We start from the raw sequence: 24,655 nt of genomic DNA, 5'->3' as shown, positions 1-24,655 counted from the left end.
TGTTGGGGGAGAGAAGTAAAGACTAAGAACGTGCCATTCAAATTGTTTTAGAAAAGGAACCCTGACTTGAGTGTAAATTAGAATATATAAAAGTTAGGTAAAGAAGGAACTGTATGTTTTCCTAGAAAAGGGAGCAGCATTTTCCAAGGCCGCAGATGAGCTTGGTATGAACATGCACATTGCCTGTGTAGCTAGAATATTGGGACAAGACTAAGTAGTAAATAGATGAGGCTGGAGGCATGGTCAGGATTCAGAACATGAGGGACTGTGTTCTCCTTGTTAAGTTTGTGTTTTCTTTTCAGAAAGATCACTCTGGTAGCACTGTGAAGAATGGATTATAGGGTGCCAGACTAGAGGCAAGAAGGCTGTTTTCTGTTGTGAATGAAAGTTGCTCAGTCGTGTCCGACTCTCTATGACCCCATGGACTGTGGCCTGCCAGACTCCCCAGTCCGTGGAATTCTTTAGGCCAGAATACTGGAGTGGGTTGCCATTTTCTTCTCCAGGGGAATCTTCCCAACCCAGGGATTGAACCCAGGTCTCTTGCATTGCAGGTGAATTCTTTACCGTCTGAGCCACCAGGAAAGCCCAGGAATACTGGAGTGGGTAGCCTCTCCCTTCTCCCACAGATCTTCCTGACCTCAGGGTCTCCTGCATTTTGGTGGATTCTTTACCAGCTGAGCTACCAGGGAAGCCCAGACTGTGCTCACTGAGGTTGGAACTCAGGACCTTCACATTATGAGACTGAGTGCTGCCTTCTGTTCTAAGAAGGCAGATAAACATTTGATGATGTATAAACATGGACTGTAGCCCACCAGGCTCCTCTGTCCATGGAATTCTCCAGGAAAGAATACTGGAGTGGGTAGCCATTCCTTTCTCCAGGGAATTTTCCTGACCCAGGGATCAAACCTGGGTCTGCAGCACTGCAAGCAGACTCCTTATTGTCTGAGCCACCAGGGAAGGACTCTCTAACTTGCTTCAGCTGAGATGGTGAACAGAGATGTTCTCACATGAGCTGTTGAAGGTGAGTACTGTCACCTAAATCAGGGAACCTAGGAGCAAGACACAGCTAGGGGATAGATAATCAGTTTAGCTTTGGATATATTGCATTTGAGATGCTGAGGGGTCACCAGGTGACAGTGTTCAGTGAGCAGTAGAAAGTGTAGGCAGTTTATTCCTTCCATCCATTTATTAGCTGATGTTCTGTTTGGAAGAACTTTTCCTACTTTACATTCTCCTCCTCCTCCTCCTGAGAACTTTGGCATGATCCAGTAGTCTTTAGGACTTCCCAGGTGGCTCAATGTAAAGAATCTGCCTGCCAAGCAGAAGACGCACATTCCGTCCCTGGATGGACGGCACATTCCCAGTGTAGGAAATGGCAACCCTCTCCAGTATTCTTGCCTGAGAAATCCCATGGACAGAGGAGCCTGGTGGGCTACAGTCCATAGTATCGCAAAAGAGTCAGACACAACTCAGTAACTAAACAACAATAAGAAATAGTCTTTAAGTAATACCCTACTTTCTGGCCCAAAAAGGTGTTCCAGGCTTTTACTTTCCTTGTCCTACTACTGAAATTAGCCATGTATCTAGAAACCAGGTTTCTTTTATTTATTTATTTTTTAATTTTATTTTATTTTTAAACTTTACATAATTGTATTAGTTTTGCCAAATATCAAAATCCGCCACAGGTATACATGTGTTCCCCATCCTGAACCCTCCTCCCTCCCCATATCATCCCTCTGGGTTGTCCCAGTGCACTAGCCCCAAGCATCCAGTATCATGCATCGAACCTAGACTGGCATCTCGTTTCATACATGATATTTTGCATGTTTTAATGTCATTCTCCCAAATCTTCCCACCCTCTCCCTCTCCCACAGAGTCCATAAGACTGTTCTATACATCAGTGTCTCTTTTGCTGTCTCGTAAACCGGGTTATTGTCACCATCTTTCTAAATTCCATATATATGCGTTAGTATACTGTATTGGTGTTTTTCCTTCTGGCTTACTTCACTCTGTATAATAGGCTCCAGTTTCATCCACCTCATTAGAACTGATTCAAATGTATTCTTTTTAGTAGCTGAGTAATACTCCATTGTATATATGTAACACAGCTTTCTTATCCATTCATCTGCTGATGGACATCTAGGTTGCTTCCATGTCCTGGCTATTATAAACAGTGCTGCGATGAACATTGGGGTACACGTGTCTCTTTTCTTTCTGGTTTCCTCAGTGTGTATGCCCAGCAGTGGGATTGCTGGATCATAAGGCAGTTCTATTTCCAGTTTTTTAAGGAATCTCCACACTGTTCTCCATAGTGGCTGTACTAGTTTGCATTCCCACCAACAGTGTAAGAGGGTTCCCTTTTCTCCACACCCTCTCCAGCATTTATTATTTGTAGACTTTTGGATCGCAGCCATTCTGACTGGTGTGAAATGGTACCTCATAGTGGTTTTGATTTGCATTTCTCTGATAATGAGTGATGTTGAGCATCTTTTCATGTGTTTGTTAGCCATCTGTATGTCTTCTTTGGAGAAATGTCTATTTAGTTCTTTGGCCCATTTTTTGATTGGGTCATTTATTTTTCTGGAGTTGAGCTGTAGGAGTTGCTTGTATATTTTTGAGATTAGTTGTTTGTCGGTTGCTTCATTTGCTATTATTTTCTCCCATTCTGAAGGTTGTCTTTTCACCTTGCTAATAGTTTCCTTTGATGTGCAGAAGCTTTTAAGGTTAATTAGGTCCCATTTGTTTATTTTTGCTTTTATTTCCAATATTCTGGGAGATGGGTCATAGAGGATCCTGCTGTGATGTATGTCGGGGAGTGTTTTGCCTATGTTCTTGCATTCCTATACACTAATAATGAGAAAACAGAAAGAGAAATTAAGGAAACAATTCCATTCACCATTGCAACGGAAAGAATAAAATACTTGGGAATATATCTACGTAAAGAAACTAAAGACCTATATATAGAAAACTATAAAACACTGGTGAAAGAAATCAAAGAGGACACTAATAGACGGAGAAATATACCATGTTCATGGATTGGAAGAATCAATATAGTGAAAATGAGTATACTACCCAAAGCAATTTATAGATTCAATGCAATCCCTATCAAGCTACCAACAGTATTCTTCACAGAGCTAGAACAAATAATTTCACAATTTGTATGGAAACACAAAAAACCTCGAATAGCCAAAGCGATCTTGAGAAAGAAGTATGGAACTGGAGGAATCAACCTACCTGACTTCAGGCTCTACTACAAAGCCACAGTTATCAAGACAGTATGGTACTGGCACAAAGACAGAAATATAGATCAATGGAACAAAATAGAAAGCCCAGAGATAAATCCACGCACATATGGACACCTTATCTTTGACAAAGGAGGCAAGAATATACAATGGATTAAAGACAATCTCTTTAACAAGTGGTGCTGGGAAATCTGGTCAACCACTTGTAAAAGAATGAAACTAGAACACTTTCTAACACCATACACCAAAATAAACTCAAAATGGATTAAAGATCTAAACCTAAGACCAGAAACTATAAAACTCCTAGAGGAGAACATAGGCAAAACACTCTCTGACATACATCACACCAGGTTTCTTTTAGTAGGAAATGGCATTTAGAATCTGTGGTGTGAGCTTCAGGTGTGGTAAGTGTTACAGCTTTTCATTGCCATTTTGCAGAATATATTTACACCTTCATGGATGATAAAACCAATGGAATGGAATTCTGTATTTAATGTATGGGCATGTTAACTTGGAGGTATTGCTGAAAATCTTTCAAATAGTTTTAATAGTCTGCTGATATAATTTAACTTTCGTAATTTCATAATGAAACATATAAAACATAAGACTAATATTTGTTAACCTTTAACATGTGTGTCTGTGCTACACATTTAGTAGATTTATTTTAAAAATTTAAGTTTGAAAAGAAACTGTTGACATTCCCTATTGTACAAAAAATAAATGTTAAGTAGATTATCTATTGTTATATGGTTAATAACTGATAGAGGCAGGATTTGAAACCACAGCTGTCTCCAAGTTTTTAACTGCAGTGTTAGGCTGAAGGCAGCCTAAAAATAATTTGGAGAAGATTCTTCAGCATAACTTTTGATTATAGGACTATAGCTGCAGAATATGTATATCTTGAGTTTGAATTTGTATTGACTGTAGAGATTCATCCTGAGAGTGTTTTTTTGTTTTGTTTTTTAATGTTTATTACTTGGCTGCATTGGGTCTTGGTTGTAGCACTCGGGCTCTCTAGTTGTGTCATGTGGGATCAGTAGTTTTAGGGCACGGGCTTATTAGTTGCTTCATGGCATGTGGGATCTTAGTTCCCCAACCGGAGATTGAACCTGTATTTCCTGCATTGTAAGGCAGATTCTCAACCACTGGGCCACCAGAGAATCCCCTGAGAGTTTTCTTTTTAATTGCTGAGATAATGAGTAAAATACCTTGGTTGATGAATGTTTTAGATAATTGATGTTGTATTGAGTGTCGTATGTGATCACAAGCATTTCATAGGTAAGAAATTCACTAGATTGAGACTTTGAGAAACAGAAAAATTCAGAATCACTTTAAGCATTCCAATTTGAGTTCTACAAGTTTAATTAGTTTTATAAGCATGTGTAGAACAGCTGAATTGAGATATATAGTTGTTGAGAGCAACACACTACTTGGTACAGCATTGAGGAAGGGGATAGAAATCCCAAAGTGCTTAACTAGAAGTACATACTTAACAGAAATGGTGATTGCAGCCATGCAATTAAAAGACGCTTACTCCTTGGGAAAGTTATGACCAACCTACACAGCATATTAAAAAGCAGAGACATTACTTTGCCAGCAAAGGTCCGTATAGTCAAGGCTATGGTTTTTCCAGTAGTCATGTATGGATGTGAGAGTTGGACTGTGAAGAAAGCTGAGTGCCGAAGAATTGATGCTTTTGAAGTGTGGTGTTGGAGAAGACTCTTGAGAGTCCCTTGGACTGCAAGGAGATCCAACCAGTCCATCCTAAGGAAGATCAGTCCTGGTTGTTGATTGGAAGGACTGATGTTGAGGCTGAAGCTCTAGTACTTTGGCCAGCTGATGCAAATAACTGACTCATTGGAAAAGACCCTGATGCTGGGAAAGATTGAGGGCAGGAGAAGAAGGGGACGACAGAGGATGAGATGGTTGGATGGCATCATCGACTCAATGGACATGGATTTGGGTGGACTCTGGGAGTTGGTGATGGACAGGGAGGCCTGGTGTGCTGCGATTCATGGGGTCACAAAGAATCGGACACGACTAAGCAACTAAACTTAACAGAATTATTAATTCCTCATACATACAGAGCTACAAACATGAATTGAACATGTCATTTTACAGTGAAATTGAAAAGCCATAGAATATACCTACAGTGAATGCGTTAGGTGTGGGTCGTTAAAGGGCAGCTTGTAGGATAGCATTGCTCTCACCTACCTCAGCTTGCCCACCTTCACTCACTCACATGACTGACTGGCTGAGAGGGTATTGCTGATGTGTTTTATGACGTGTTGAGTCATCACCATTTCCTCACCTCCTTTTTGCCCAAATGGGACTAATTATTTTTATTCTCTAATCCTGAGTTGGTATTTGTTCTTCTAATTTGTGTGCCTTCAGTTGCTCAGTCCTGTCTGACTCTTTGCGACCTCATGCCCCTGGATAATTTCTTCACTATTTTGTAGTTACAGAACCAGGGTCTGATGTAGGTGTTACTGATCTGGAATGTCATAAATTCCTAGTTTTCCATCTTTTTCATGATTTCCCTTTTTGAGGTTCAGTAGAGCAACTTTGAAGTGCACAATGTAAATACCATTGCTTTCAATATAGCATTTACATTTTTTATTACCAAAAAATGTCTGTAAGACTTCCAGTCTGCCTCTGTCGGGGTTGTTTTGGGTATCTATAATAGCTTTTATTGATCTGGGACACAGCAGGAGCCTAACAGACAATGCAGTACCTTAAGCCTGTGTCGGCGATAATTGGTACAGAAACCACAAGAAACCCCTTTCTAAGACCAGCATTACGCAGTGAACAACTATAAATACTTATTGTCCCATGTAAACGAAAACCCATAACCAACCACATCATATGAGAGAATTTATCAGTTTGCTGTTACAACCATCCTTTGTTCTGAAAGATTATTTTCTGTTGTTTCATAAATGCTTAGCATCTTGTGACCCTAAAACCAGGTGCTCTGGAGGGACCAGGGTTTACTAGACATCTCAGTGCTTGTGTCCCTCCTCTTTAATAGGTTATCAGCCAGATAACCCGGAGTGGCATGTGTGTGCGTGTGTTCCATCGATAAGTCATGTCTGACTCTTTTTTGACCCCATGGACGGTAGCCTCCAGGCTCCTCTGTCCTGCCTGTCTTTCCAGGCAGGATTACTGGAGTGGGTTGCCATTTCCTATTCCAGGGGATCCTCCCAACCCAGGAATCGAACCCATGTCTCTTGTGGCTACTGCATTGGTAGGCAGGTTCTTTACCACTGGGCCACCTGGGAATCCCCCAGAGTGGCATAAATCCTACCAATAAACCACTTGTTCTAAACTTTAATGTGTATCAGAACCACCTGTAGGTCTCATTAAACCACAGACTGCTAGATCCTGCTCCCAGAGATTCTGATTCATAAGGTATGGAAATTCACATTTTTGCCAAGTTCCCAAGTCTTTTAGGTTGTAACTTACATGCAGAAAAACCCAGTTCTGGTCAATTTAAAGAAAAGGTGTTTATTAAAAGGATAGCAGGTAGCTATCGACTTGCTGGGAATGCTGGAGAAATAGACGTGGAGCTAGACAGTCATGATCCATACTCCTTGTCACATATTTGGTAAAGATAGTACTGCTGCTTGCATTGAACACAGTGGGTACCGTAACTTGCAGTGCTGACCATGTACACTGTACACTGCATGTGTTGACAGAGCCTTCAACCACAGTTCTTGCTTCTTGGTATCACTAGATTAAAAGTTTGTGATGAGTATATCTGATTGGTAGCACTTGGATCATTTGCCTGCGCTTTATGGAAGCTTGGAAAAGTGGAAATCTGATGTTTCCAGTTTCCACCTCATTCATGGCTTGACTTTCTTGGTAGATATTTTTGACCATATGCATTAGAAGTTGGGCTTCCCAGGTGACACAGTGGTAAAGAATCCTCCTGCCAATGAGGGAGACCCAAGACATAGGTTTGATCCCTAGATTGGGAAGATCCCCTAAAGGAGAAAATGGCAACCCACTCCAGTGTTCTTGCCTGGAAAATCCCATGGACAGAGGAACCTGATGGGCTGCAGTCCATAGGATCCCGAAGAGTCGGACATGACTGTGTGACTGAACACACAAACACATGTTAGGACTTGACAGAGTATTCCCTGGGGACCAAACTGAGCCTACCAGGGATTTTGTAACTAAAGTTTTGTTGGAATGTACTCACCCCCACTCATTTACCTGTTTTTTTTTTTTTGGTGGTTTTCATTCTGCAAAGGCAAGGTAGATTAGTGGTAGTGACAAAAACCATATGGCCCAGAAAACCTAGAATGTTTACTATCTGACCCTTTATAGAAAAAGTTTGCTAACTCCTGATAGGAATAATCCTAATACTTCTCTTCAAATCCTTGTGGTCACCATTTATAGATGCCATTGGAGAACAGAATGTTAAAGTGACCAAATTGTTGAAGAGAAGATTGGAGACAAATAAAGGGCGAACTTTTAGATATTTGAAGAAGGACTTGGAGAATCTAAAGTTCAGAAACTTTGTCAGCCTTTATTCAGGCAGACAACTGGAGAACCATATGTATTTAAAAACTTGTGAATTATATTCTGACAGACTTTAAAATTGAAAAGTGAATTCCTAATTGTCAGCTATTGATGTACCATCACCAGTGATGTACCAAAGATATCCTCTGACCTGAAACCAGAGGAAATATGACATAGCTCATTTGAGAATCTCAGAAAACTCTGCGACTCCTAGTCCGCCCTCATCTGGCAAATCAAGTTTTGGGATTTCTAATTGTGTTTGTCATGACATAACCTTTTGTGTTACAGTTTTGAAAACTTGTTTGCCACTAAAAGTTGTCTTGATGTCAGAAAATAACAAGCACATTTCCATGGGATAGGCATTTTGTGAGTGTCTAGCCAGGTTGAGATGACTCTTAACTAAAAGGGTGGGGCCCCAGCAGCTGTGTTTGTAGTATATGACCACACCTACCAGCCATTGTTTTGGAAGCCCTAGCTCATGCATTAAAGCTAGGGAAAAAAATTACCTGCATATATATATATGGAGGAGGAAACAATACTGTTCTTGTTCACAGGAGATTTTATTGTATAGTAAAAAATCCAAAAGACTCTGCAAACTGTCAGTTTTGTTAAGGTTTATAGTATATATCTTAAACTTACCACAACCTTCAAGTAATATGATACTGTTTCTCATATAATAAAATAACCTTACAATATTATACCTACATTTTTACCTCCTGGCCTTTGCTATTGTGATGCATTTTACTTGTACACATATTATAAACCTCATAATATGTTGTTGTCATTGTTGTTGCTGTTTCTTTAAATAGCCAGTTTTTTTTTTAAATAGGAAAAAGATTTATATTTGTAGTTACCATTTCCAGTTTTCTTCATTCCTTTGTATAGCTCCAGATTTCCATCTGGTATTGTTTTCCTCTTTTATGGAAATGACTTTTATTTTTGTAGAGCAGGTCTGCTGGTGATTGATTGATTCAATCTTTGTATATATGAAAAATATTTGCTTTCCTAATTGGAAGATATTTTGACTGAAAGAGGATTGTAGATAATTTTTTTCTCTTGTGACTTTAAAGGTGTTAACTACAGTATTGTGTGGATTGCATTGTTTCTGACTAGAAGTGTTCTGTAATTCTAATTATTATTCACACTGTGTAATTTACCTTCTTTCTCTAGCTGCTGCTTTTTTTTTTTTTTTTTTTGATTGTCCTGAGTCTTTGTTGCCACACGCAGGCTCTCTCTAGTTGTGGTGCTTGAAGAGTCCTCTTGATTGTGGTGCACGGACTTGTCATCGCAGTGGTTTCTCTTGTTGCAGTGTACAGGCTCTAGGCACGTGGACTTTGGTGGTTGTGGCTCACGAACCCTAGAGTGCAGCCTCGGTAGTTGTCCCACACGGGCTTAGTTGCTCTGTGGCATGTGGGATTTTTCCAGACCAGAAATCAAACCTGTGTCCCTGTATTGGCAGGCGAATTCTTATCCACTGTACCACCAGGGATGTCCTCTACCTGCTTTTACAATTTTCTCTTTATCATTTATTAAGCAGTTTATGTGCTTTGCTCTTGTTTATTTCATATTTCTTGTGCTTGAGTTTTGTTGAGCCTTATGGATGTGCAAGCTTATAGTTTTTATCTCTACTATTTTTCAAATTATTTTTTTGTTCTTCGTTTTCTTCACAGTGACTCCCAATTATAGTTTTGTTGGACTGTTTGAAGTTGTTCCCTGTCTTCACTGGTGCTCTGTTCAGATTTTTTTCGTCTTTTCTCCCTTTATTTATTTATATTTATTCTTTTAAATTTAAGTATAACTGATTTACAGTATTGTACAGTATTAGTTTATACATACAACATAGTCATTCAGTATTTTTGTAGGTTATCCTGCATTTACAGTTATTATAATATATTGGCTCTGTTCCTGTGCTGTACATCACATCTTTATATCTTCTTTATTTTATACTTAGTAGTTTGTACTTCTTAAGTCTTCTACTGGCCCTATTTTGCCTCTGTCCCCACCAGTAACAACCAGTTTGTTCTCTATATCTGTGAGTCTGTTTTTGTTTTGTTATATGTATTCATTGGTTTTATTTTTTAGATTCCACATGTAAATGATAAGATATAATATTTGTCTTTTTCTGTATGATTTATTTCACTAGGCATAATACCTTCCAGGTCCATCTATGTTCTTTAAAATGGCAAAATTTCACTCCTTTTTGTGGTTGAGCAGTATTCCATTGTGTGTATATGTGTGTGTGCACACACATTCACATACCACATCTACTTTATTCATCTGTTGATGGACACTTAGTTGCTTCAGTATCTTGGCTATTGTGTGTAAATAATAGTGCTATAAACATTGGGTGCATGTATCTCTTTGAATTAGTGTTTTCATTTTCTTCAGATGTATACTTGGGAGTGGAATTGCTGGATCATATAGTAGCTCTATTTTTCTTTTTTTGAGGAACCTCCATATTGTTTTTCATGTGAAAGTGAAAGTCGCTCATTTGTGTCTGACTCTTCGTGACCCCATGGACTATATATAGAGTCCATGGAATTCTCCAGGCGGGAATAATGCAGTAGGTAGCCTTTCCCTTCTCCAGGGGATCTTCCCTACCGAGGGACCCAACCCTGGTCTCCTGTATTGCAGGTGGATTCTTTACCTGCTGAGCCACAAGGAAAGCCCAAGAATACTGGAGTAGGTCGCCTATCCCTTCTCCAGCGGATCTTCCTGACCCAGGAATTGAACCAGGTTCTCTTGCATTGTAGATGGATTTTTTACCAGCTGAGCTATCAGGGAAGCCCTATGATAGTTTTCCATGGTGGCTGCACTAATTTACATTCCCTTTCCTTGCTAGGACACTCTTATTCCTCCATCCTTGCCAGCATTTGTTATTTGTGATCTCTCTGGTGATAGCCATTCTGACGGAACTGAGGTAGTGTTTAATTGTGGTTTGATGTGCATTTCTCTGCTGAATTAGTAATGTTGTGCATCTTGTCATATGCCTATTGGCCACCTGTATATCTTCTTGGAAAAATGTCTTACATGTCTTCTGTCCATTTTCTGAGTTTTAATTCTTTGATAATTAATTATATAAGCTATTTATATATTTGGGATATTAAGTCCGTGTCAGTCATATCATTTGTAAATATTTTCTCTCATTGAGCAGTTGATTTGTCTTTTTGTTTCATGGATGGTTTCCTTTGTTGTGCAAGGCTCTTACCTTTAGATGGTCTTACAGAGTGAGGTAAGTCAGACAGAGAAGGAGAAACATTGTATCACATCCTCTATAGGTGAAATCTCAAGAGAAATGATACAAATGAAATTTGCAAAACAGGAAGAGCCTTACAGAGTTAGAGAATGAATTTATGGTTTGGGTAGGGGAACGATGAGGGAAGGGATAGTTTGGAGTTTGGGATGCACATGTACCCTGTGTTTGAAATGAATAACCAACGAGGACCTACTGTACAGCACAGGGAACTCTGCTCAGTGTTATGTGGCAGCCTGATGGGAGGGAAGTTGGGAGAGAATGGACACATGTATATGTATGGCTGAGTCCCTTCCCTGTTCACCAGAAGCTATCACAACATTGTTAATCTGCTGTACTCCAGTACAAAATAGAAAGTTTTTTATTAACTCTTAATGATGGCATCACCTACTGGATGGACATGAGTTTGAGTGAACTCCGGGAGTTGGTGATGGACAGGGAGGCCTGGCGTGCTGCGGTTCATGGGGTTGCAAAGAGTCGGACACGACTGAGCAACTAAACTGAACTGAATGTTTAATTAGGTCTCATTTATTTTTGCTTTGGTTTTTGTTGCTTTAGGAGACAGATACAAAAGAATTATTGCTTTGATTTACAGAGTGTTCTGTAGTCAGAGTGTTCTGCCTATATTCTCTTTTAGGAGTTTATGGTTTCAGATTTTACATTTAGGTTTTTAATCCATTTTGATTTTTCTTTGTATATGGTTTGAGGAAATGTTTTAATTTCATTCTTTTACATGTAGCTGTCCAGTTTTCCCAGCACAGTTTATTGCAGAGAGTGTCTTTTTCCCGATTGTATGTTCTTGCTCCCTTTGACTTAGATTAATTGACTATAGGTGTGTAGGTTTATTTTTGGGTTCTCTAACCCCAAAATTCGATTCTATTTCCTTGATCTATTGTGTCTATTTTTGGAGCCAGTACCATACTGTTCTGATTATTGTTACTTTGCAGTATAGTTTGCAGTTAGGGAGCATGATACCTCAAGCTTTGTTCTTCTTTCTCAAGATTGCTTTGGCTATTCAGGTTCTTTTGCAGTTCATAAAAATTTTTGGATTATTTGTTCTAGTTCTGTGAAGAATATCATGGTTGTTTTGATAGGGACTGCATTAAATCTGTAGATTGTTTTGGGTAGTATGGACATTTTAACAATATTAGTTCTTCCAGTCCATGAGCACAAAACATCTTTCCATTTCTTTTTATTGTCTTCAGTTTCCTTTATCAGTGTTTTATGATTTTGAATGTATGGGCCTTTCACCTCCTTGGTTAAGTTAATTCCTAGGTATTTTACTCTTTTCATGCAGTTTCAAATGTGATTGTTTATCTTGTTTTCTCTTTGTAGTAGTTCATTATTAGTGTATAGAAAAGCAACAGGTTTCTATATGTTGATCTTGTATCTTGCAACTTTACTGAATCCATTTATTTTAACAGTTTTTTGGTGGAACCTTTATAGAGTTTTCTGTATAAAGTATGATGCCATCTGCAGATAGCAGACAGTTATTCTTCTCTTCCAGTTTAGTCTTATATTTCTTTTTTCTTGTCTGGTTGCTGTGCCTAGGACTTCCAATACTAGGTTAAATAGAAGGGCCAAGAGTGGGCATCTTTTTTCCCAAGTTTCCAAGGTACTGAAGCAGAAGTGCTGAAGGTTAGGTCTGAGCTGGTTCCATTTTCTCTAAGCATGTGTCTCATCCCTCCCAACTTTGGCATTTTCACCCCGGAGGGTAGCAGTGCTGAAGCACGAGTGGGCAGTCAGTGTGGGTCCAGGTGCATGCTGGGGCAGTCCCAGCACACTGGAGTTCCAGGCGGCTTCTGACCTTCTGTCCCCACAAACGCCGGTAATGATTGTCTTCACCCCGTTCAGATGCAGTGCTGGGTCTGAACTGACTCTGTCACAGTGACTTAATCTACTTGGCAGTGTCAGCCTTTGCCCTAGTGGGGAGCCGTTCTGTGGAGCAAGAGGGGCTGAAATTGCCCCCAGCATGGGCCAGGGTACACTCTGGGACCAATGTAGGAAGCCAGCTGGAGTGCCTGACATTTTCATTTGCTTTCTCCATCTTGTTTTGAGAGCAAGCAAGCAAGCATGTACGTGCTCCTCACTAGCAGAGTCTAGATTTCTCACGGCACCCCCTGCTAGTCCCACTGGTCTTCTAGCCAGCCATGTGGACTTATCTGTCTGGTGCTGGACTCCAGGGCTAGGTTTCCCAATTTGTGTTTCAGGTCTTGACCTGATGGCTTCTCTTCCCTTCTTACCTGACTTCATGTGGATCTTTCTTTACAGCCTTGGTTGTATGAGCCTTTCTGCCAGTCTCCAGTTTGTTTTCAGTGAGAATTGTTCCCATGTAAATATATATTTTTGATGTGTTCTTTGGGGGAGGTGAGTTCAGACTCCTCCTAATCTGCCATTTTGATTTTCTTCCCCCATGGTTTTTTAAAAAATTAATTTCTTTTGCCTGCACTGGGTCTTCGTTGATGTACTTGGGCCTTCTCTAGTTGGGGCGTGTGGGGCCTGCTCGTTAGTTGTGGTCCTCAGCTTCTCTTGTTGCAGAGCACCAGCTCTAGGGTGCACAGGCGTCAGTAGTTGCGGCTCACAGGCTCTAAAGCCTGAGCTCAGTTATCGTGGCTCAGTAGTTGCTCCATGGCATGTGAAATCTTCCAGGGCTAGGGATCGAACCCATCTGCCTTGTTTTGGCAGGCAGATTCTTAATCACTGGACCACCAGGGAAGTCCTGGAGTTTTTTTAATACCCCTTTTTATATGGTTAATCTTTTCTATATTTTCCTGAATATAAGGAGTGTACTTTTAATAAGTTTTTAAATGTCTTTTTGTATGAATTCTGTTATCTGATAATTACCAAGGTGATTTTTTTTTCTCATTATGGGTCATTTTTCCTATTTCTTTGCATGCCTGATGATCTTTGATGGACTACCAGAGATTGTGAAGTTTACTTTTTTATGTGCTAGGTACTTTTTATTTCTTGTAAATATTTTTCTGGGGCAGAGTTAAGTAATTTGGAAATTCTTTTGATCTTTTTGGGGCTGTTTTTTGAACTATGCTGTATAGCACCAGAGTAGCATTTAGTGAGGCATTAATTTTGCCCCAATAGTGAATCCAAAGGCTCCTGAGGATTCTACTAAATGTGTTCTGAATTACGGGATTTTTTCAGTCTCCTTGATGGGAGTAGCAGCTCTTCTGGTCCCAGTGTGAATTTTGGGTATTGTTCAACCTCAGAACTATTGTTTTGGTGCAGAGAATTCTTTATTCTAAGGCTCTAGGTCTGTGATCACACCATCGTGATTATCTGGGTCGTGAAGATCTTTTTTGTACAGTTCTTCTGTGTATTCTTGCCATCTCTTCTTAATATCTTCTGCTTCTGTTAGGTCCATACCATTTCTGTCCTTTATCGAGCTCATCTTTGCATGAAATGTTCCTTTGGTATCTCTGATTTTCTTGAAGAGATCTCTAGTCTTTCCCATTCTGTTGTTTTCCTCTATTTCTTTGCACTGATCGCTGAAGAAGGCTTTCTTATCTCTTCTTGCTATTCTTTGGAACTCTGCATTCAGATGTTTATATCTTTCCTTTTCTCCTTCGCTTTTCGCTTCTCTTCTTTTCACAGCTATTTCTAAGGCCTCCCCAGACAGCCATTTTGCTTTTTTTGCATTTCTTTTCTATGGGAATGGTCTTGACCCCTGTCTCCTGTACAATGTCATGAACCTCATTCCATAGCTCATCAGGCACTCTATATATCAGATCTAGACCCTTAAATCTAGTTCTCACTTCCACTGTATAAAAATAAGGGATCTGATTTAGGTCATACCTGAATGGTCTAGTGGTTTTCCCTACTTTCTTCAATTTAAGTCTGAATTTGGCAATAAGGAGTTCACGGTCTGAGCCACAGTCAGCTCCTGGTCTTGTTTTTGCTGACTGTATAGAGCTTCTCCATCTTTGGCTGCAAAGAATATAATCAATCTGATTTTGGTGTTGACCATCTGGTGATGTCCATGTATAGAGTCTTCTCTTGTGTTGTTGGAAGAGGGTGTTTGTTATGACCAGTGCATTTTCTTGGCAAAACTCTATTAGTCTTTGCCCTGACATCCTGGAATGTGAAGTCAAGTGGGCCTTAGAAATCATCACTACGAACAAAGCTAGTGGAGGTGATGGAATTCCAGTTGAGCTATTTCAAATCCTGAAACATGATGCTGTGAAAGTGCTGTATTCAATATGCCAGCAAATTTGGAAAACTCACCAGTGGCCACAGGACTGGAAAAGGTCAGTTTTCATTCCAATCCCAAACAAAGGCAATGCCAAAGATGCTCAAACTACCGCACAATTGCACTCATCTCACAGGCTAGTAAAGTAATGCTCAAAATTCTCCAAGCCAGGCTTCAGCAATATGTGAACCGTGAACTTCCTGATGTTCAAGCTGGTTTTAGAAAAGGCAGAGGAACCAGAGATCAAATTGCCAGCATCCGCTGGATCATGGAAAAAGCAAGAGAGTTCCAGAAAAACATCTATTTCTGCTTTATTGACTATGCCAAAGCCTTTGACTGTGTGGATCACAATAAACAGTGGAAAATTCTTCAAGAGATGGGAATACCAGATAACCTGATCTGCCTCTTGAGAAATTTGTATGCAGGTCAGGAAGCAACAGTTAGAACTGGACATGGAACAACAGACTGGTTCCAAATAGGAAAAGGAGTTCGTCAAGGCTGTATATTGTCACCCTGTTTCTTTAACTTCTATGCAGAGTACATCATGAGAAACGCTGGACTGGAAGAAACACAAGCTGGAATCAAGATTGCCGGGAGAAATATTAATAACCTCAGATATGCAGATGACACCACCCTTATGGCAGAAAGGGAAGAGGAACTCAAAAGCCTCTTGATGAAAGTGAAAGAGGAGAGTGAAAAAGTTGGCTTAAAGCTCAACATTCAGAAAACGAAGATCATGGCATCCGGTCCCATCACTTCATGGGAAATAGATGGGGAACCAGTGGAAACAGTGTCAGACTTTATTTTTCTGGGCTCCAAAATCACTACAGATGGTGACTGCAGCCATGAAATTAAAAGACGCTTACTCCTTGGAAGGAAAGTTATGACCAACCTAGATAGCATATTCAAAAGCAGAGACATTGCTTTGCCAACAAAGGTTCGTCTAGTCCAGGCTATGGTTTTTCCTGTGGTTATGTATGGATGTGAGAGTTGGACTGTGAAGAAGGCTGAGTGCCGAAGAATTGATGCTTTTGAAGTGTGGTGTTGGAGAAGACTCTTGAGAGTCCCTTGGACTGCAAGGAGATCCAACCAGTCCATTCTGAAGGAGATCAGCCCTGGGATTTCTTGGGAAGGAATGATGCTAAAGCTGAAACTCCAGTACTTTGGCCACCTGATGCAAAGAGTTGACTCATTGGAAAAGAGTCTGATGCTGGGAGGGATCGGGGGCAGGAGGAGAAGAGGACGACAGAGGATGAGATGGCTGGATGGCATCACTGACTCGATGGACGTGAGTCTCAGTGAACTCCGGGAGTTGGTGAGGGACAGGGAGGCCTGGTGTGCTGTGATTCATGGGGTCGCAAAGAGTCAGACACGACTGAGCGACTGATCTGATCTGAAGGCTTTGTCTTGGGCATCACAGGATATTTAGCAGCATCTCTGGCTTATAGTCCGGAGAAGGCAATGGCACCCCACTCCAGTACTTTTGCCTGGAAAATCCCATGGATGGAGGAGTCTGGTAGGCTACAGTCCTTGGGGTCACTGAGGGTCGGACACGACTGAGCGACTTCCCTTTCACTTTTCACTTCATGCATTGGTGAAGGAAATGGCAACCCACTCCGGTGTTCTTGCCTGGAGAATCCCAGGGACGGGGCATCCTGGTGGGCTGCCGTCTATATGGTCGCACAGAGTCGGACACGACTGAAGTGACTCAGCAGCAGCAGCTGGCTTATAGTCAGTGGATGCTAGGAGCACTTCCCCTACCCCTTCAGAAATGATGACAGTCCCAAATGTCTCCAGACATAACTGGTCTGTATGTTGTGTATAACTGGTCACTCAAGGAGCAAAATCAGTCTTGATTGAGGATCACTACTCTAATCCCTTAAGGTGATTCTTTCCCTGAATTCAGAAATTTCTTCCTGTACTTAAAATGATTGGTACTCAGCCTAAGACTCAAGTGAAACCCTCTGTAAGTTTGCAGAACATCCTTTTTTTCTGTATAGTATGCACTTCGTCTATCCTGCTCTGCAAACTTCAGCTGCATTCTCCTCCCTGGTGGTCAGGTAATTCTCAAGATGTGCTCAGTTGCTTCAGTCGTGTCTGACTCTTTGTGACGCTATGGGTTGTAGCATGCCAGGCCCCTCTCTCCATGGGTTTCTACAGGCAGGAATACTGGAATGGGTTGCCCTGCCCTGCTCCAAGGCGTCTTCCCGACCCAGGGCTCGAACCCAGGTCTCCCCCATTGTAGGCAGATTCTTTACCACTCAGCCACTGGGAAGCCCTCTTCTTAAGACACCACCAGGCATTTTTTTCCCATCTCTCAAGTGTCACCGTCTTTTTTTCTTTTTTTTAAACTGATATCTTCCTCTCTTGAAAAATGTTATTTTATTTATTTATTATGACCTTTTGTTGTTTTAGGTGGAAGATAAGTCCAGCCCCTCTTTTTCCACCTTGAATGAAAGCTTAAGTCTCAACAGTTTGTATTTCACTTTGGAGGGGATGTCTTGTAATGCTCTTGACCACTGCACCCCTGAAACATTAAAGTTGCAGGTCTTTGAGCCCTCATAGAATTAATATCTCACTTTTTGGAGTTGAGTGTGTTCTCCAAGACTCCACAATACCAGGTACCTCTTGCTTATTTTCTTGTTGGTTCTGTCCAGTCAGCAAAATATGTATATAATGTTTCAGGTGGTCTAGATGTTTTCAGGTTGTATTAGGACAGAAACTTGAGAAAGTTAAAATAGCCCTTAGGCAAAACTGTAAATTAATACGATCCTACACAGTTGCTGTTTTTTGTACTTTTTACTTTAGTAACTGGAATGGAAAAGAATACATTGACCAAATCAACACCCGAAGCTTAATTAAACAGTTCCTTCAACAGTATTATGTTTGGGACTTGCAGCTGTGCCCAGGGCTTAAATTTGGTTAAGTGTCTGGCAGTCTGTAGTCATTTTTTAGGACCTATCTGCTTTTTGCAGATTATACATGGGAAGTACCAGCACCCTGCATACTTTAAAGTCCTTACTGGTGGCATTAGTCTTTGCTTCTTTGCCCCTTTGGATAAGCAATATTGTCTTTTATGTACTGTCTTGTTCTGGGGGAATGGGGCAATTTCAGAGGGCTTCCCCGGTGGTGCTAGTGGTAAAGAACTCACCTGCCAGTGCAGGTAGACCTAAGAGACGTAGGTTTGATCCCTGGTAGGGATGGTCCCCTGGAAGAGGGCACAGCAGTGCACTCCAGTATTCTTGCCTGGAGAATCCCACAGCCAGAGGAACCCGGCGGGCTACAGTCCATAGGGTCTCACACAGAGTTGTAAATGACTGAAGCGAGTTCTTAGTGTGCATGCACACAGAGATTTCTACTTGGCCCTTTCCACCATGACAGCTTTTACTCAGGATCCTTTGTGAGGATTATTCTAACTGCCACTTGTATAAATCTAGTTATAAACTTTGGGAGTGGAGAGAGACTATTAGGGTGGGTCTGCAGGCTCAGTGAGAGCTCACTGTGAACCAGCCTTGTACCAGTACTCTGCTTTTTATCCCAACTCAGAAAGTTTTGGCTGGGAGGTTATTTCTTTTGCCCCACAGAACCTTGACTTTGATCATTCTCTTAGTTCCATTCAGCTGGTCTGGTCTCAGAAAGAATCACATATCTGGTACTTTGGTACCTTTTTCTCTCAGTGAGGCTGTTTTGGGCTTCCTCACAATGTTGGTGGTCTCAGGGTGTTTGAATCTTAGAAGTTACACAACCTCATTTCTGCCACATTCTTTGGATCAGAACAAATTACAGGACCAAACTCAGATCCATGGGGAGGGTGCCTAGCTGTCCGTTTTGATGAGGGAGTGACAAAGTCTTGTTGCAAAAGAGCATATGGGATAAGATTTGTCATTTGTAGCCCTCTTTGAAAGTACTTTTTATCATATCACTGTTCCATCTGCTGTCTTATAGAATTTTATAGACCTTATTTAGGTCTGTAGACTAATTTGTCACAGTTTGCTCTTTTAATCTGTTCATCTCTCTTTTTAAAAAAAGATACTTAAAAATCTTTTTCACTCTTATTTTGCTAAGGATCTAACAGCGATATGTGTGGTCATGGACTCCATCATGTTACCTGGCAGCTGTGATCTCTGGACTCAGACGTGATCGCCTTTCCCTTAGGACTCTTCTTGTCCTAGTTGCGTGTTTTCTTAGTTGGGAGAAAAGCTGTCATGTCTTCTTTTTCTTTGTCATCTGATAATTCTTGGATAGTTACGTATCAGTAAGAGGGAGGGTGGTGTTTGGGAGCAGTCTGCCTTGCTATAAAGACATTACTCCTTGTAAGAAAATGAGGAGGTACATTTTTTTGGTAAGGAATTTAAGCTGCTTTGTAATTACTGTGCACTAGCGTTCTGTGGTAAAATACTGTGTTCTGTCAGGAATATTCCCTGCTTCCACATCTTCCTTTTGCTATGCCATTGCACTTGGCAGAGGTTATACTATACCTCTGTATTAACCTGGATTTATTAATATCTAATAATCAGAATAAGGGCTAGAGACACATTTCCCAGTTCTTTCAGAGAGGGAAAGAACATAACTGAGCGACTAACACTTCACTAAGAACACTGTGTCGTGTGTGCATGAGTGCTTGGTTGTGTCCAGCTCTTTGTGACCCCCATGGACTGGCCCACCAGGCTCCTCCATCCGTGGGATTTTCCAGGCAAGAATACTGGAGTGGGGTGCCATTTCCTATTCCAGGGGATCCTCCTCACCTGGGATTGAACCCACATCTCTTGCATTTGCTGCATTTTCTGCATTGGCAGGCAGGTACTTTACCACTACCCCACCTGGTAAGCCCCTTCAGTCTGTTTGAAAGAGACTTTTTTTTTTTAAGAAAGCCATATTTTAAGAGGAGTAAGAACGAGCAGAGTCATCTCCACAGAGGAGATCAATTAGGATGCTTAAAGATCTGGAACCTGCAAATACTGAGACTCTGTTATCTGGACGTTAAAAAAAAAAAAAAAGATTTAAGATGATGGGATAACTTTTCAAATGTTTGAAGGTCACTAAAGAAGAAATACTACATATGTTTTGAAGTGAAATAGATCTTGGTATGAAATAATGAATTTTTGATTTCTGGCATTGTTTGTCAGCCATGCTGAGGAGGGGTTCCTGTATGAGTTGAGGGAATTCTCAACCTTTTCACATCTGTTGTTCAGAGATTTTTGTGACTCTTCCATGGTAACAATTGTGTCATAAGTAGTTGTAGCTTACAGAATTGTGGGATATCATTACACACACACACACACACACACACACACACACACACACACACACACACACACACACACACACACACACACACACACGGCTTCCCTGGTGGCTCAGATGGTAAAGTGTCTACCTGTAATGTGGGAGACCTGGGTTCGATCCCTGCGTTGGGAAGATCCCCTGGGGAAGGAAATGGGAGGAAATGGCATCCCACTCCAGTACTCTTAACTGGAAAATTCCATGGATGGAGGAGCCTGGTAGGCTACAGTCCATGGGGTTGCAAAGAGTCAGACATGACTGAGCAACTTCACTTTTCTTCTTTCTATTATATTTTTAATTTTTTGAGTAAATATTTATTGAGCAGCGAGGGAAATACAAAGGTGATTAAACATGGTCAGAATTGAGGCCGTTGCACAAATAATAGAAAGCAAAATGTAAGGTTCACTGAATCACAGCAGTCGGAAGAGTTTTAGGAGATCAAGCTTGGAAGGGGGTGTGGTTGGGTGGCCAATCAGGAAAGGGGATTGAGATTAAAATAGAAGACTTCAGTCTGGATTGTTGTTGATACTCAGTTTAGACTATATTTGTCTTTCTTTTTCCTCTCTCCCCATCTTTGGCTTTAATTTACCAGTACTGCCCAGGATTGTTCACTTGCTTTCATTTTTGCTTTAATGTCTTCTACAGAGCTAGGTCTTTTCAATGTTTTAGGAATTTTTTTTTCTCTTTTTTTTTTTGATGGATTCTTGACCTTTTAATCTTGGTGTTGACAGTTCTGAGTCTTTCCATTCTGGTTTAATTTTTGTGCCTTTCTGGATGGAATATCTCATATAGATGTCTTTACTGAAGCTTTTTCTTCAGCTTCTTCATCAAACTTGTCACGATCACCATCTATCATCTTCATCTGCAGCAAACTTTACTTTTTTGTGGGGAACCTTGCTACCACTTCCAGGGGCAGAACGCCTTCCAAATATACTTAGTTTCACATCCTCCTCCTCTTCATCTTCTGACTCTGCATCTTCCTCCACAGCTACTAAGTGCTATCCACTAATGTACACAGGCCCTGAACCACACTTCAACTGTAAGACCACAGGTGGTGGTGTTTCATAGCCCCCAAGGGAAACCTTTGACTATACAGACATTTCACAGTTGCCAGTGTTACTTTAATTGGACTGCCTTCACGATTCATCGCCTCTTCTTCAGCAATGTGCAGTCATCCTTTGCACCAGCCCCTAAACTGACCGTTCTTAAAGATAACTGGTGCTCATTTTCATCATTATCCACCTTAAAGTGATAGTCTTTGTCAGCCTTTAGTTCACAACCTAAGAGAGAGTTCTGGGCCTCAAGGGGCTCATGTCCGTGGGTTGGAGGCATGCACTTAGATGGGAGAGAAGCCAGACGGAAATAAACAACTATTGTTGAGGAAAATAGCCGCACAGGCCAGAATCACACCAGGGAAAATGTTTTTAGAAGTATTCAAAGTTACTAATCTAAAATCTTCTCTGTTTTACAGGACTTAAATACTATTTATTCTTATCTTCATGGAATGGAAATATTATCAAATCTCAGGGAACATCAGCTTCGGTAAGTGTGATGCTGTGTTTAAGAGCATGTGCTAAGAGGTTTATTCAAATGAGTTCGGATAGATAGTTGCAGGGGCCAAATCATTCGCTTTTTATAGGCTGTGCATGGCAATTGGCCCCTCTCATTCCAGTTTTTCTTAGCCATGGGACCTTAAGCAAGTCTTAACATCTAAGCTGTAGTTTAGTCTTCTATAAAATAGGGATAACAACATTAACTTTGTTACAACATTTTGAGGATTAAATGAGAATATTTAAAGCAAAGTACAGTGCTCAATCTGTGCTATCTAGAGAAAACAGAACTGTTTTCTTTTTGTATTTTGTATTGATATTTATTATATAAAATGCTTAAGATGGACTTGGTATGATGTGGTATTATATTAAAGTGGAAGGAGCAAGACTCTTGATTGGGTATAAGCTCCTATGGACAGTACCCATGAACTTTCCAAACCTCATTTTTCTGTTCTGTAAAATGAGTTCACTCTCTTGCCACCTTGTATCATTGTGATTATATTTGTAAAGGCACTTTTGAGTGCTGTAAGTACTAACTGTTGTAACTTTGCCTAAATTTTGGTTAAACTGTGTTTTCTTTCCAATGGCCAGCTTAACCATAACTTTTCTGGCTGTTCTTTTAAGTTTCTGGCTATGGGCCAAATTGCTAAAATATGATTGTTTTGGATTTATTATTTTCTGTTTTCTGTGTAACATTGTTCAGATGTTAGTATATATCAAATAAGTGTATCAAGAAGAAAGAAGAAAATTGAAAACTAGAGTGTTAGTAATAGAGTATTTTTAAATGTAAGCAAATTTGTATTTATTAAATCGATTTGTATGTGTATGATGTTTATATTTTTAAACTCCAGTGAAAAACTCAGTGGTAGATCTGATAACTTTCTGTTGTGGTAGCTGTTAACAATTATTAAAACAATTTAAGATAATTTAAAATTTTTTACTTTTTAAAAAATACATTAGATTGATGTCTGCAAGAGCACGCTATGAGAGATACAGTGGCAATCAAGTTCTTTTTTGGTAAGTATTTCCTTAATTAACAATGTTTAAACTTTGGACTGTTAGTAGGGAAATTCATTTGATTCTGAAAGTTTCTGTGGAAGAGATTGAAATACATTCCTGAACTGTGAAATATACATAGAGCTCAGGGAAGAAGTAAGTGCAGTAAAGTTTAATAAACAAGATACATCTGTGTAACTACTTTGCAGTGAATATATAGAACATACTAGCTTTTCAGAGGTCTCAGTCAGCCATCTTGGAAAGATAGTCCAGCTCTGATGGCTGTCACCTTAGATTAGTTTTGTCTCTGAATTTCATATAAAAATTCATACAAAACCTTTTGGTCAGGCTTTATATACCTCACAGATGTCGATTCTTCCATGTTTTTGCATTTGTTCTTTTTCAGTGCTTTATAGTATACAATTATGTGAAAAAATCTTTCCCACTACTAATAAAAATACTGTTGTTTACAGTATTTTTCCTGTCATAAACAGTAAGTTTCTATGAATATTTTGTTCATGTCTTTTTGTACCCTTATTTACTCATTACTTTGGGGAATATTCCTTAGGAATAAGCATTGGAAATATATGTGCTCAAATTTAGAAGATTCTAGTATTAGAATCTAAAATATATATTTCATTTTGTTATCTCATCATGATTTTATTTTTTGTTTTCCTGCTTAGTGATGATGAATGATTTTCCTATTCATATAGTCTATTTGGATAGCTATTTTCTGAAATCTTGATTCATGTTTTTGATCATTTTTTAATTGGGCTATCTTCTATCAATTTGTATAAAATTTTTATGAATGCTATATCTAAGTCCTTTGTTGGGTGCATAAGTTGCAAATGTCTTCTCCCACTGTGTGGCTTGCTTTTTTTATTCTATTAATGGCGTCTTTTGAAGAAAAGAGATTCTTTCTGTTTTTTTCTCTTGTGAGTAGTGCATCTCATGTCCTATTTAAGAACACAAAATCTTTAGCTTCCTCAGATTATGAAGATAATTCTTCTCTGTTTTTCTTTCATAGTTTTTGGCAACAGGGACCTCTTTTATTTTAGGTGTGCAGCTGATTTGTTGTTGTTGTTCAGTCGCTAAGTCATATCTGACTCTTTGCAACCCCATTGCCTGCAGCACGCTGGGCTCCTCTGTCCCCCACTGTCTTCTGGAGTTAGTTCAGATTCATGTCCATTGAGTTAATAATGCTATCTAACCACCTCATGTAATTCCACGCCCTTCTCTTTTTTTTCTACGCCTTCAGTCTTTCCTAGCATAGCATCTGGGTCTTTCCCAATGAGTTGGGTGTTCACATCAGGTGGCCAAAGTATTGGAACTTTATCGTAAGTCCATCCAGTGAATATTGAGGGTTGATTTCTTTTAGGATTGATTGGTTTGATCTCCTTGCAGTCCAAGGGACTCTCAAGAGTCTTGTCCAGCACTACCGAGTCAAAAGCATCAATTCTTCACTGCTCAGCCTTGTTTATGGTCCAGGTTTCACATCCATATATGACTACTGGAAAAATCATCTTTGACTATATGGACCTTTGTCAGCAAAGGGATGTCTCTGCTTTTTAATATGCTGTCTAGGTTTGTCATGGCTTTCCTTAGA

The 24,655-nt window shown here is 40.1% G+C and overlaps 1 protein-coding gene and 1 pseudogene across 6 annotated transcripts in view; one reads left to right on the top strand and one right to left on the bottom strand.

The window, feature by feature from the left end:
- RAPGEF6 (Rap guanine nucleotide exchange factor 6) overlaps window positions 1-24,655 on the top strand; it is a 227,900-nt gene that overhangs the window by 14,518 nt on the left and 188,727 nt on the right. For 5 of the 6 annotated variants that reach the window (XM_027547054.1, XM_027547055.1, XM_027547058.1 and 2 more), the window contains exons 2-3: window positions 21,975-22,045; window positions 23,014-23,070. In XM_027547054.1, coding sequence (XP_027402855.1) covers window positions 21,975-22,045; window positions 23,014-23,070 — 128 coding nt within the window. Of the gene's footprint in view, window positions 1-21,974; window positions 22,046-23,013; window positions 23,071-24,655 lie in introns of those variants that run through there. The other variant, XM_027547057.1, reaches the window with a different exon arrangement.
- LOC113895637 lies at window positions 20,802-21,966 on the bottom strand (annotated as a pseudogene).

This window comes from Bos indicus x Bos taurus, chromosome 7 (assembly GCF_003369695.1).
Source record: "Bos indicus x Bos taurus breed Angus x Brahman F1 hybrid chromosome 7, Bos_hybrid_MaternalHap_v2.0, whole genome shotgun sequence".
In the NCBI taxonomy this organism is placed as follows: Eukaryota; Metazoa; Chordata; class Mammalia; order Artiodactyla; family Bovidae; genus Bos; species Bos indicus x Bos taurus.
The sequence above is the reverse complement of the archived record's forward strand: the minus strand, read 5'-3'. Positions and strand labels throughout refer to the sequence as shown.